The sequence below is a fragment of the Melanotaenia boesemani genome, chromosome 22 (assembly GCF_017639745.1).
Source record: "Melanotaenia boesemani isolate fMelBoe1 chromosome 22, fMelBoe1.pri, whole genome shotgun sequence".
In the NCBI taxonomy this organism is placed as follows: domain Eukaryota; kingdom Metazoa; phylum Chordata; class Actinopteri; order Atheriniformes; family Melanotaeniidae; genus Melanotaenia; species Melanotaenia boesemani.
The window spans coordinates 3,251,525-3,265,248 of record NC_055703.1 but is presented as its reverse complement, the minus strand read 5'-3'; the positions used below and the strand labels follow the sequence as shown (position 1 = coordinate 3,265,248).

Sequence of the window (13,724 nt, the reverse complement as noted above, 5' to 3'; positions counted from 1 at the left end):
CCAATGCATTCCAGGGGTTGTTATTCTGGCAGCTTCTAGTCCATCACATGACAAACACAGAGCGACAAACATCATCGGGCTCACACTCATATCAAGACTTTAGAGACTAAGATGTATGTCTTTAGACCGTGGCAGAGAACCCACACACACATGCATACATCCTCCTCCCCTCTCCCACCATCTCCATTGGATTCATCCCAGTACAGAGCTGGAGTGTACTGGAATGCCAGTTAAGCCAGTAATGGATGCAAGCCGATCGAGATCGAGAAATCCATCTGATTAACACATCTGTCTTTACATCTATAAAGTCTGACAAAGGCTGAAGTTCCGAAGTGTCTGACAGTATGGCTGGATTTATGCTCGTGCGACGTCTGCGTGCGGTCGGTTACGCCGTAACTGATGAGTTTGGATTAGGGCTGCAACTAATGACTATTCTGATGGTCGATTAGTCACCGACTATTAAAACGAGTAGTCGACCAATCGGTTTATGTATCTCATTATTATATCATTATTATAAATGGATCTTATTTCAGTTTCAGCTTTGAAATCTTGCATGAGGTTGTTAAGTAAGTCCGACGTGCCTCCTCTTTAAATGTTCGAGTATTGCAGACGTACTTCCGTGGTACACAAGGGCCGCTTTCCAAATCTCACATGTATTTAATTTATTTTGTAAGTTTAACGTGAGGTTATCCCAGACTTTTAACGTTCTCCGCCGCGGTTTTCCTCCCTGGTCCAGCACCATATTTTTCCCCTGGCGGACTTTATAGCGCATGTGCAACTCTCAGCAGAGATTAAAAACAGAAGACGATGTCTCACTCTGTATTTTTTTCCCCTCTCTTTGCGCATGTGCATTGTGCAACTCTCAGCAGAGATAGGATTAGAAGACGATGTCTCACTCTGTAGTTTTTTTTTTTTTTTTTTTTTGCCGACAATAGGCGACGGCTAAATTCATTGTCGACTATTTTTATTGTCGACTATTGTCGACAACGTCGACTAATCGTTGCCGCCCTAGTTTGGATGTGCACGTCGTTTGTGTCTGCAGAGCCACGTCAAGCCTACGCCGGGGACGCAGACGCCCTGTGAGCATAAATCCATCTTTAAGTATTCACATAATTACACAGTGCACACCATGACTCGAAGCCTTCCCAGCTGCCACAGGTCTGTTTTAGTCAATAAAATCTGGTGTAACACAGTAGCCGCTAGCTTTCTTAATCAATCAACTTAATCAACTTATCTTAAGAAAACAAACGTACTTTTCTCAAGATAACAAGATAACTTATGCCATTATCACAAAAAAGGTTGTTAATTCAAGATAACAAGAAAATTAACTGGTTATCTATTACGAGGTCACGGCTGCTCTTGGCGTCTGTACTTGTACTAATCTACTTCTCCATAATCTTTTATTTATACTTCTTTTTATACTGAACTTATACCTGCTAAAAGCTTTGGTTTAGGGTTAAAATGAATTTATACGAGATTAATAAAGTTGGTTCGGATTAGAAAAATAAAGAAAAAAGAAAAGATTAATACAAACAGATATGTTACAAAACAATTTAATTTAATATAAAACAAATTCTGGCTTTGTAAAACCTAAACATGTAAGTGAATGAAATGAAGGATTTTTTTAAATGACTACACATAGACTACACATTTTAATATAATGAATAGGAATAATATAAAGATAATGTTCACATTATAAATGCAGAGGCTGTTCTGAAGCAGAGGAACTCACATGAACTGACAGTTCACCTGACATGAGGCCATTTTGGCACATTTGGTACATCTCAGGTTTTGAAAGGCTTAATGTTAGTATTGAATACACGTAAATTTTGAACATTTTTAAGTGTCTTTAAATGAAGGATCTGCTAAATCACCTAATAAAAATTAGGAAACATCTTGCTATATACATCAACTTCTGTCATCATGGAAACATTCACAGACTAATACAACAGTGAGAATTATCTCATATTTTTCCTGTAATGTGTGCTGGGCTTTAAATTCAGTGTGTTTCCAAAGAACAGTCATCCATTCAGCAGATGACTTACTGCAATTACTAACATTCGAATGAAATTAGTGACCTCTCCTTTTCATGGAGTCCTTCTGGAGATGCTTCAGGCAGACGAGAACAGCGAAGGCTCATTGTTGGTACCTTCAGTTACACTGTAAGAACAGAACTGACCTACACGTCTCTGCATTCCCCTTCTTAATATCACCACATTTAAGCAAAATAAAAAGGACACATTCCAGTTCTCAAAAGAGGTCAAATTTGAGATAAATGACACAAATAAGTTTAGTAAGAGAGCTGCTGCAGTTTGACCACTTTCAGCAGTCAACCTCTAAATACTGAAAACAGCTATTTAAGTTATTAAAGAGACATTTGCAACATGAATTTAAGGCTGTATTTATACAATTTTAAACAGAAAATTACTTTTTATTGACCTTAAATCCAGTTATATGAACATAACTGATTCCAAATGTCTTGTCATAGGCTGGATTTTTTGCAGTATAAAGATAATAAAGCGTTCAGTTGGCTGGAAATAAGCAGCTCATATGAATATAGAAATATTTAGAAGACTAAACTTGCATATTCATGTCTACGGTAGACATCAGGGTGACATGATTTCCACTTGGAGACCCAGATTATTAATGTTTTTTTTTCATGTTTCTTTAATTTCACCACAGTTATCGCAGCTGTGGATGTGGGTGTGTGTTAGAGAGAGGAACACAATAATTTCCTTTCTTAGTGTATGACTCCCCTAATAAAGTCTCTCCCACCATCTGGCCCCCCCATGTATAAAAGTCTAGTTTCACCCCTACTTCTCATGCCTGTGGAAATAAAGATGCCTATCTTTCCCTAAAAAAATTGTACAAACGTGACAGTGGTCAGCTTTATTTAACATAGTCATATCTTGGAAAAATCTTAAAATCTAAAATATTTTATATGTTTAATTTCATATTTATATCATTTGATGTAATAACATAATTATTTAAAATTTATTATATCAACTTAGAAATTGTAATTAATCTATAAAATATTTTACATTGTTTTAATTCATATTATATTATTTTAATTAGACTGCCCCAAATTTTACTGTTGGTTCCACATTTCTTTTCCAGGACACAGAAGGAAAGATAAAAAAAAGTCTGATCCATAAAATCGGGGAAAGATTCTGATTAGGAGATACTAAAAAATAAATAAACTTAGTAAATTAAATGTTTCTCAAAGTGGTTTACAGGAGATGTACAAGGCAAAAGTCATCATGGGCTCACAGCTACCGGAGGCCTGTACAAAATGTTTAATTAACATACTGCAAGGATTGTAATGTCATTTTTCACTAGATAATTATGTGTTTCTCAAAATTATGTGAACCCAAAGTGGATAACATGTATAACAGCTGAACAGAAGATGATGTTGGAGCTATGAACATAGCTATATGTGAAGATTATTCCAGGTCTGACAGACCTCAGTCTTGACCTGAAAACAAGTTGTTTGACTCTGGCTGAGTGAAGACAACTGAAAAGAACAACACTGTAAAAATTAAAACGTTACCAGGCGCCTGTCTTCACTAGATTTCTGAGTTTTGAGGCCAACTCAAACTCTTAAATTTGGCATCTGCTTGTCCCAACTCACTGCTTTTGTTGAGATGATTCATCATTCACATAAAAACTTGGTATTTTGAGTTCAATGAAAAAAAAGAAGAATAAGAACCGACCGATTTGGATTTTTTGAGACTGATGTTTATATGAGCTCTAACTCAGAGGTACCCAACCCTGGTCCTCAAGGCCCACTATCCTGCAGGTTTTAGATGTCTCCCTGCTGCAACACACCTGATTCATCTTAAGGACCAGGGTTGGGGACCTCTGCTCTAACTGACATTCATGCATAGTATAGAAAACTGACCAGATACATCAGGGATCACCAACTCCGGTCCTCGAGGGCCGGTGTCCTGCAAGTACTGGAAGTTTTCCTGCAGAAACACACCTGACTAAAATGATGGGGTCATTACCAGACTTGTGCAGAACTTGACAACAAGCTGTTGGAGATCCATTTTATTTGAATCAGGTGTGTTGCAGTTAGCGAACATTAAATACCTGCAGGACGTCGGCCCCTGAAGACTGGAGTTGGTGATCCCTGACATACATGGATTTCTATCACTAAGTCCTATTCAATGATCTTTTCAAATTTAATGCCTGCGTTCAACACAGCAGAAAGCTGGCATCTAGTATTATTTTCTATCCCCAGATGATTTTGATGACGTTGCCTACTATAGATGGTGTAGGTGACTCAAGTCTTTGCAACTTTACGTAGAGCTATATTACCCTGAAATTACTCTACAGCTGTAGATGCAATTTTCTGCAGATTGCTTAACTGCTGATATCTTTACTCTTGAGAGACTCTCTTTTCTTATCTAATTAGTTGTAACATGTTCCTCAAGCCGTTTGTTTTGAGAACGATTTTCTTATCCAGCCTTTTGTTAAGCCTGACCCAACTTTTTAAGGTCATGTAAGTACTGTTAAATCAAGCTGTTGAGCTTATATTTGCAAATAAATAGTAAGCTGTCTCACTTTTATGGTTTTTTAATACCAACAAGCAAGAAAATGTTTGTTTATGAGATTTAAAAATCATAGCATTCGGTTTTTCTTCACATTTTATGCATGTAGTGGTTCATTAACAGGTTTTTGCTTTGTATAGATCCCATTTATATCAAAGATGATAGTTACTTGATAGAAGTACCTCTGCTCAGTGCATTGAGTAAAGGAGAAGCCAGCATCCAATATAGAGGAAAAGTAAATGTCCAGGCCTTGTGAAGGTAGATATTTTACAGGGCGATTTTAAGACAGTTTTGTTTTATTTAAGCCTTGTTTTGTTTTACACACTATGGTCCCTCTGGAAAACTGATAACCGTATTGTACATTACTGTGGGTGTGCCAATAAATGGCAGGTGAAAAAATGACCCAGTGAATGAATGCAGCAGAGCATTTAGAACTGCATATTGTACAACTCTTTCCTCGTTTTCCCAACACTGACACAGCCATGTCGTTTGACTGGATGCTATTATCTGAAACTGCTACAGTGATGTTGGATTTAACACTAGCTCTCAGTGTATCACACTGTTACCAAAACTATAGCAAGCAGATAAACAACTACCAGCCACACAATCTTTCCCTTTTCTATTTCTACAACGATGCTTTGATAAAGTGCCCTTAAATAGTAGTTTCCAGATAGTTTCGTAAAAAAAATAATGTAGTGGTTTGATAAAAACTTTTCTGACATTAGAAATCAGCACCACTATTTTCATTGTTTTCTCCTTTTTCACTCTTTGACTGTCTTTGCTGCTCTCAGCAACTGCAGACTGACGGAGTTTGGGTAAAATTTGATTGCAGACAGACAGATGAACAGTGCAGAGCTTGCATTGATAAAAGGCTGATAAAAAAAACAAAAAACAAAACAAACAAACAAACAAACAAACAAAAAACAGGATATTGCTGTCAACATTCTCTCACAGTCATCCTTACCTTAACCTCTTAATGCCTAATATATCATATTTGATACATGCCGTTTCTAAGACCTATTGCTTCACTTTATGGTAAAAACGTTGTTAAAAGATACAATCTGATGCTTGTGTTCTGCCCCCTAGTGGATACTTTTTACACTACACAAATTCTGACATCAAATGGTAAAACAAACAAACAAAAACACAATAACAATATATACTCACTGAGCTCTTTGCATGTCAGAGGAAGTAAATAAATAAATAAATAAACACCAAAAGGAAAAACAAAGCCAAGAGGAGCCTATGTTTTAAGCTGCTCCATACTTTGAGCACTGCCACCTTCCCTGGCAGTGGAAAGCTAAAACAGACAGTTATCTGTTAAAAATCACTTTGCAGAGGTGTCTTTTTTTGGGATTCTGATCATTATTTGAAGAAAAAGTGTGTGTGTGTGTGTGTGTTTGTGTGTGTGTGTGCGTGTGCATGGCTCACACACTTATGGTTTAAACAAGACAGACTTGGTAAAACGTTCCTTTAAATGCTGTTTCACTGTGATAAAGACAACAGCTGTGCAAACAAGTTTTCGGTAACACACACACACACACACACACACACACACACACACACACACACATGCACGCATGTGTGACAAGCTAATTTCTTGTCTGAAATTGCAGTAAGTTAAGCCATCCGGACCGTTGGAGCTACCTGACCACCAGCCTGTCAGCTGTTCTCAGATGTTTTGGTTGTGAGGCACATATTGTACATTCCTGATTTGTTCTGATTATTATTATTTTACTCTGTTAGCCTCAAGTGGTTCATTAAGTGTTTCCTTGTAATTTTGCCGTGACTATAAATTAATTTTTCAAGTTGTGCATTATCAGAGCCTGGCAGGCAGTTTGTTGGTGGGTAATTAACTGATTACTGATTAATCACGCTCAGACAACCTAAGTTATTAACTGATGACAAACACTCTTTCACACAGATAGAAGTTGGCTGAAGTGGTGGTTGGCTTGTAGATTGCACAGAACAAGTTAATTCCATCAAACTAGGGGGAGTATGGGCAGAAGCAAAATAAGAAATGTAAATTATACACAAGCAGCCCGGTAGGTTTTCATTTGTTTCACCATGTTCAAAGACTTTTCTGTAAAAATTTAACTTACTTGAATTTTAAGAATGAACTTTATTTATAACATCTGATTAGTTTTTAAAAAGGATTGTAAGAAAGACCTGCAAGGGATCACATGATAAATTCCACAGAGGATCAGTCAGCTCCGTTTGCTCTAACAAAGCAGACACAGCTGTGAATGGAGTAAAGAGGCCAAAATAACACAACTCTGACTTAGAAATAAATATGAGTAACAATAAAAACCTTTTCTCCCCTTTCCACAGGGAATAATGTGTTTTAATCCTGTTTGAGTCCTTTGCCAGAGTTATGAAAGTTTGAGTGTTTCCCAAAGTTCTCTGCTTTGACTTGGGCTTCCTAGCTCCTTTAATCTTCTGAAGCCACTGTCTGCTTTTAGGTTTCATAGTCAGTGCTCTAAATTAAAACCTCCCAACCCTTAAAACATGTATGATTTAGAGCCCAACAATTTATCGGCCGGCCGATTAAATCAGCCGATAACAGCTGACCGATACAACATGTCTCCAGTTTTAGTTTAGATCTGATGGCCATGTTTCCTGATAGTGACCAGTGCTTCATGGTGCCGGTCATGCTTTACAGTTAGCGTTGCTAAAGTTGTGCTAACCTAGTTTTAGTTACCTACTGTCTGTTGCTGTGGCTAAACCCAACTAACATAGCATTAGCTGACAGCTTAAAAGCCTGTAAGTAATCGCAGAAATAACGCTAGTGTAGAAAATACAGAAGGAGCGTTCATCACTCCATCAACTGCGTGTTGAGACGCATTTAAGGAGGAGCGATGGGACGCAGAGAGTAGAGATGTGACATTCATGAACGAATCTTGTACAGAAGATTTTATATAGCTACATATTTTGATTGTTTGCCATTCTTATATATTGTGAAATTTTGTAAGATATTGTAAGAAAGAGCCAGTCTTTTGAATGGCTCTTTGAAAGGAACAGCTCCTCAAGATCCGGCTCCATTCAAAGAGCCATGAATTCCATCTGTAGCAGAGAGGAGGGAAAAGCTTAAAATAATGAGCATTACTCTCCGTCTTCAGCATCTTTCATGATGTCCTGTAACTCCTAGTTTTATTTAGTCAGATAACACCAGAAAGCGACTGTAACGGCAACTCACTGTACTGTTGTGGAGTAACATCAGTGCCAGACTATTTGTGACCGTTGTGTGTTTAAAATGCAACTGTCCACATCAGAGAAAGGTTTTTATTTTGGTTCATATCAGCCATGACTTCATGGCAAAGAGATTAATGGAGGAGAGAAAATGTGATTTAACGTTAAAGGGCAGCAGAGTGCTGCATTAATAATGTGTTGTCAGTAACTCATTAGATTGTTTATATATAGCAGTAAGTCAGTCATTTTTTTCATGTATAAACATATATATATATATATATATATATATATATATATATATATATATATATATATAAAACAAACACTTAAATCCACAGATGGCCTAAATCCACAGATAAATTCTTCAGTACAACCGGTAGCTATTTTTCTGCATGCTCCATAGAAAAGAATTTCACAATCCAATTTTTTTTATTTATTTTTCAAAATATTTTTTAATGAATGGTCTTAATATTGCATGGAGAACGTCTTTCCAACTGGAGATTATAAATATGCCAATGAGCTCCAACTAGAGTCTACCCTCTCAGCTTCCCTCAAAGTCCTGTCCATCTGTGCCAAACTCGCAATGGTAGCTCATCTCAGCAAAAACAAGCAACAAGAAATAAAATGATGACGAGGACCGCTAACTTGCTAAAAGTCAGAATGACAGACTTACTGTACCATGTCACTTCGTAGTACTATTACTGAAAACTATTTGAAAAGCCAGACATAATATAAAGACTGATGGAAGACAGTATTGTTTGTTTTATGTATTTTTTAAGAATTTAACTGTAATTATCATTCGGAGAACAGTTAGTTATCGTTAAGGATGTTAGTTGCAACCCTACACGAAAAAAACACAAGATATGCTGAGAGAAACACATGGGCAAAGGAAAAGGCATAATGTGCTCTGGGGGATTCATTCTGTGTGCTTCATTTGTCCATTCTTAAGAATTCTTTTCACATCCACTTCTTCCATGTGGGAATGCTTCCACAGACCAATCTTGGCTGAACGCCTCCATTTGCTATTATATTTTTTCCTGGTGCTGTGCGTCATACGAGTACCTGGAAGTTGCTAGATATACAGTCTTCTCATTGTGTTATTTATTAAATTAAATTTACTTACAAGTGCCCTATAAATCCACATAAATGAATCTGGTTTATTCAGCAATGAAAAGGATATTTGTGCAGATCAAACAGGCTGAATGGGAAGCTGCTGCTGGGACAACAGGTTTGATCTGTGGGGTTAATCGTCATTAACCCCGGGCCAAGATGCAATTTTATTTATTTATTTATGTGTTTATTTATATTAGAAATCCCAAAGGGAATATGAGGGAAGATACATGTACAGTATGTAACTGCTGTGCACAAAGGCCCTGATCTATTAACGCTTTGCGTGTACTAAAACAGGTGCAGACGGCTTTGCTCCGCTAAAATCGGCCCAAGCTTATCTATCAAAGCCGCAAACATGGAACTGCGTCAGTTATCCTGGCAAAACTGCGCCGCTCTCCACTTTGCGTTTCTGAAGCTACTGCATATGCATTATGGGCGTTCCGGCCAGAAAGTGCACATTAGTGGGAGGAGACTATGCAAATAAATCTGGTTTGTGCAGCAGTGGGATTCATGTAGCCCGCAAATAGTTTGCGGTGTTTATGTTTGCTCTAAAAATAGCGTTTCTGAAAAGCAGGTGCTAATTGGCACAACAGTATACGCGCAATGGCTGCAGTAATAATTTTAAGGAGGAGGCACAGACACCATGAAAGGCGACTAAGATAATGCATTTTTTTCTATTATATTAATATATTTAGAATGCCAGAGAAGAGGATTGTGGAGACGATCCAGCGTTGCAATATTAGAATTGCTGGATAAGTTTAAAGACTTTATCATGCCTGTCTTTTATTATTATTATTATTATTATTATTATTATTATTTCTTTATAGCTTTTAAACCTTTATTATTTCTTATTTGTTCCTTGCATGTTTTTATATGTACAATACCTTGGTTCCTAAAGGTTGTTGTTAGTGTGCCTTATAAATAAATTGAACTTGAATATGAAACTATATTGCAGCCCTTCTGATGATATTTAAATTCTTCCCCTCTAGCTCAGCTAGATTTTTGTTTGCCTCCTCCACTAATATTTCGACTTCAGTTGGCTCGAACTTCATTTTACGTTTTCGTCCACCTGGCTCTCCGGATCCCTCCATGACGAAGCAACAGCGCCGCTAAATCCTCATTTAAATACTGCTGTTTGCTCCGCAAATGATAACAGGAGCAGTCTTAATAGATCAGGCACTAATCGTAGAAACATAACCAGAGCAAAACTGCGCAGCAAATGTTAAATAGCGCAGCAGTTTTGCCCTCGTCATAACTCAGCCCCTAACTGTATACATGAATGTTTGGCTAATGCATCACTTCTGCCAGGATTTTTACTTGATTAAGGCCACACATCACATGCAAAGACTTCAGAATGTAGCTTGTCCCAGCAATGCAGTTGAAAGGAAAGTGCAGCCATTATTCTTTCTGTGTGACTACAAGACAAAACATAGAAAGACATGGTTGTATTAAAACATTTTAAACATCATTGTTTTAAAACATTAAAACAACAGCTAGATCCTTGACCTGATTGAGTTTTTCCATAGATTTACAATAAATTACCCAGAACCCCCCAGAATCCATCTATATTGCAGATTATAATGCAACAAAATGGAAAAAACTGTGTAAGATAGTACTGGGCAGAGAGAAGTAGTTATTATCATTACTACTACTACTACTACTATAGCATTGTAATAAACCTAATTGAGACTTCTTTTTGTTTCAAGTTTAAAAGGAGCTTTGTTATTTTATACTATTAGTAAATCAATTACCTGCAGCACCACACACAACATGAAAAGTGTCTCATTTATGCTGCCATATTTAAGAATTGGTAGACAATTATTACTCAGGTCATTACAGGTTTAAAGCCCATTGATTTGGTTTTGTTGCACTCGGATACTACACTATTAAATCTCCTGGTGTCATTAACTTCCCAGTGTTTTATGTCTTTTTTTACTTTGAACATGTAAAAAAATAATTAAAAAAAGAACAATATGCCACTGTACTGAGTGAAGACATTAAAAACTATTAATGTACTAAAGGTTAATATTATTTGAGAAAAAAAAATAAAGCAGGTTTGATTTTTTATTTTATTTTATTTGCACCATATGATAAAAAAAAATGGATCATTGATCATTATACCCCAAGTTATCTAGACCTTTTCCCTCCACTACTTCCCCCTTCAGCTTCCTCTCTCGCTGTCTTATATTAGCAGGACTCTGTTATCGTCTAGATTTCAGTTAGAATTTCCACAGCGGTTATATTTAAAGCCACCATGAAATTAGTTCTGATGTTTGTATTAACTCCTAATATTTCTTGTGCTGTAAACTGCCTATACTGTAGTAAATGCTCCAACAGGGACAAATGTTATTTTGCAGATAAGCCTAATTGCATTTTTTTTCATTCACAATTTCCTGCAAGAAAAAGAAAAAAAAGAATTACTTGTCTAGGACTGGGTTGGACCCTTTATTTCTTCAGATCTGCCTTAATTTTTCATAGCATAGATTCAACAAGGTGTTTTGCTTATCTGTATTGTTCACTCGTTTCTGTGCTTTCATGGTGCAGTGAAATGTTTATTGAAGTAATTATGATGAATTGTGAAAATTCAAAGGGTTTTCTTTTAATGTGACTTTTTTCTGTTTTTGACAGGCATCATGTCTGCAACAGGAAATGGCTACGTCATTTATATGAGCACCAAACGCAAGACCAAGTTAAAGCCTCCTGAGCTCATGACTGTTAATCTAGCCATCTTCGATTTTGGCATATCAGGTACTGATATATCATTTTGTTTTTATTATGTGTTTTAAACAGTATTACCACAAAACCTGGGTAATAGAAGTGATGTCTGAAGGTGATCTCCTGAAGAAACAGAAACAAATTAGCAAAGACCTGACACAGAACCTGAGAGCTGCATCTGGATCTTCAGCTGATCCAGCTGTTGGCTGAGGTCTTAGAATTGGTTTCTGTGGAAGGGTGGCTGTCATCAAGCCCTTCGTAAGGAAAAGAAACAACAAAATAATTAATGAAACAAAAGGCAGAAAACATCAAAAGAAGTTTGGAAAGTCCTTCAAGTAGCCTGGAGAACTAGTCCTGAAGACTAAATGATTTTTTTAAAACATAAATATGAATAAAACAGGCAGGAATATTTTTCCAGAAAAAATAAATTTAAACTTTACATAATTAAAAAAAATTGCTCTCCATAAATATATATCTCATCAAAATTATACAAGTTAAAAATATAAACATGCTGCAAAAGACCCTGAAAAATAGACAAAAATTAAACATTGGAAACTCAAGTAAACAGTAAAATTACAAAATATCAAAACATTCAAATTTCTTTGATTTTATGTCATTTTATAAAAAAATAAACTTAAACTTTCAATATTGCTAAATATTATTATATATATGCTCTCCATAAAAATGTCTTCTGGCAGAATTATACAAATACAACACGCTGCAAAAAAATCCTGGAAATCTAAGTAAAATTTCTGCTTTTCAGTGAAAGTTAAAATAACAACAAATCTAAACATTCAGTTTTCTTCACACCTTTAGTCAAACCGGGATGCTTGGCATCTACTTTTGGCAACAAGGTTGTTTAGGTTTGGTGAGGTCCTCTGTTGTGGAGATTCTCAGGATGGAGCGCAGGTGTTCATCAGTGAGATGACTCCTGTGTGCTGTTTTGTTGATATTCATCACTGAGAACAGCTTCTCACACAGATAGGTGCTACCAAATATGCACAAGGTGCATGCAGACGAAGCTGGGGCATTGCTGGAGCAGTTTCCATGTCAACGGCAAATAGGTTGAGAAGCAGCTCGAAATCCTTTTTTTCTGCTCCACCAAAGTCACCAAAGCATTGTGCGAACTCAATGTGCTGTGCGCTCAGTCTGTTTGTAAAGTGTGCATTTGGGAACACCATTACGTCGACTTGGTTCAACATCACTTGGCAACAAGGAAAGTGAGGCGGTGCTGGTCGAAGGTAATGTGGAGCCCTAGGCGAACCTTAACCATGGTCCCCCTAAAAAACAAGACATGTAAAAAATGCACATTGTCTTTTTTTACCTGAAAATTCAGCAACAACTGACTCAGCGTTTGACCCTTCATCAGGTTTTTACTTTAAACTAACATACTTTAAAATGCATTTAAAATATGGGACATAATATCTCCAACGGTTCAATTTTATCGCATTAACTACTAATGATTTAAAACACAATGGTGATATTCTACTGGATTATAATGCTGCTGACATCAGCACACACAACAAAATAATTCAATCTTTTTTGTTTTTTAATTACTTAAAATCTTCGTGATGAAAAATATTACATTATAATTTATTTAATATGGTCCACATTCAGTTCCTCTGTAGGACCAATCACCTTGTCTAGAGCAGGGGTTCTTAACCTTTTTTTTTACACTGGGGCCCATCTACATTGTTCTGTTTGGTCTCACTCTTGGTTTAATTTGTATTCAATAACTAAACCAAACCCACTTGTTGTTTAATAGCTAAAACCTTTGGGTTCTCACCTCTGCCAAACCATGACAAGGCTGGCGGCCAGCTGAGTCTTCTTCTGCTCATTTGAGTTTATCAAACAACTAGCTGACCCATTACCACCACCAAGTGGTGGGAAGCTGCCTTGGACCTGAGCTTCTTGTGACAACGGTAGAATATGTCTTGTGTTAAGATGGTTAAAACATAATGATTACTACACAACTACGACGGTTTTTGCCTCTTCATTTTGAAGCATATTAACTGCATCATTTGGGCGAATCATGAACATAACCTGCAGTGTCAAAATAGCCATGTGTTAACATCTGCTGGTAGATTTGGCTTGCAAGTGCAGCCAGGCTGATTTGGCTATCTCTTCCGTCACAATAAATCTGGCTTTCAAAGCAGC

The 13,724-nt window shown here is 36.8% G+C and overlaps 1 protein-coding gene across 1 annotated transcript in view; it reads left to right on the top strand.

Annotated features, from left to right (window-relative positions):
* Positions 1 to 13,724, top strand: part of opn5 (opsin 5) — a 61,773-nt gene that overhangs the window by 17,681 nt on the left and 30,368 nt on the right. Inside the window, exon 3 of the mRNA XM_041975870.1 lies at positions 11,481 to 11,600. Within this exon, the coding sequence (XP_041831804.1) occupies positions 11,481 to 11,600 (120 nt within the window). The remainder of the gene's footprint in view (positions 1 to 11,480; positions 11,601 to 13,724) is intronic.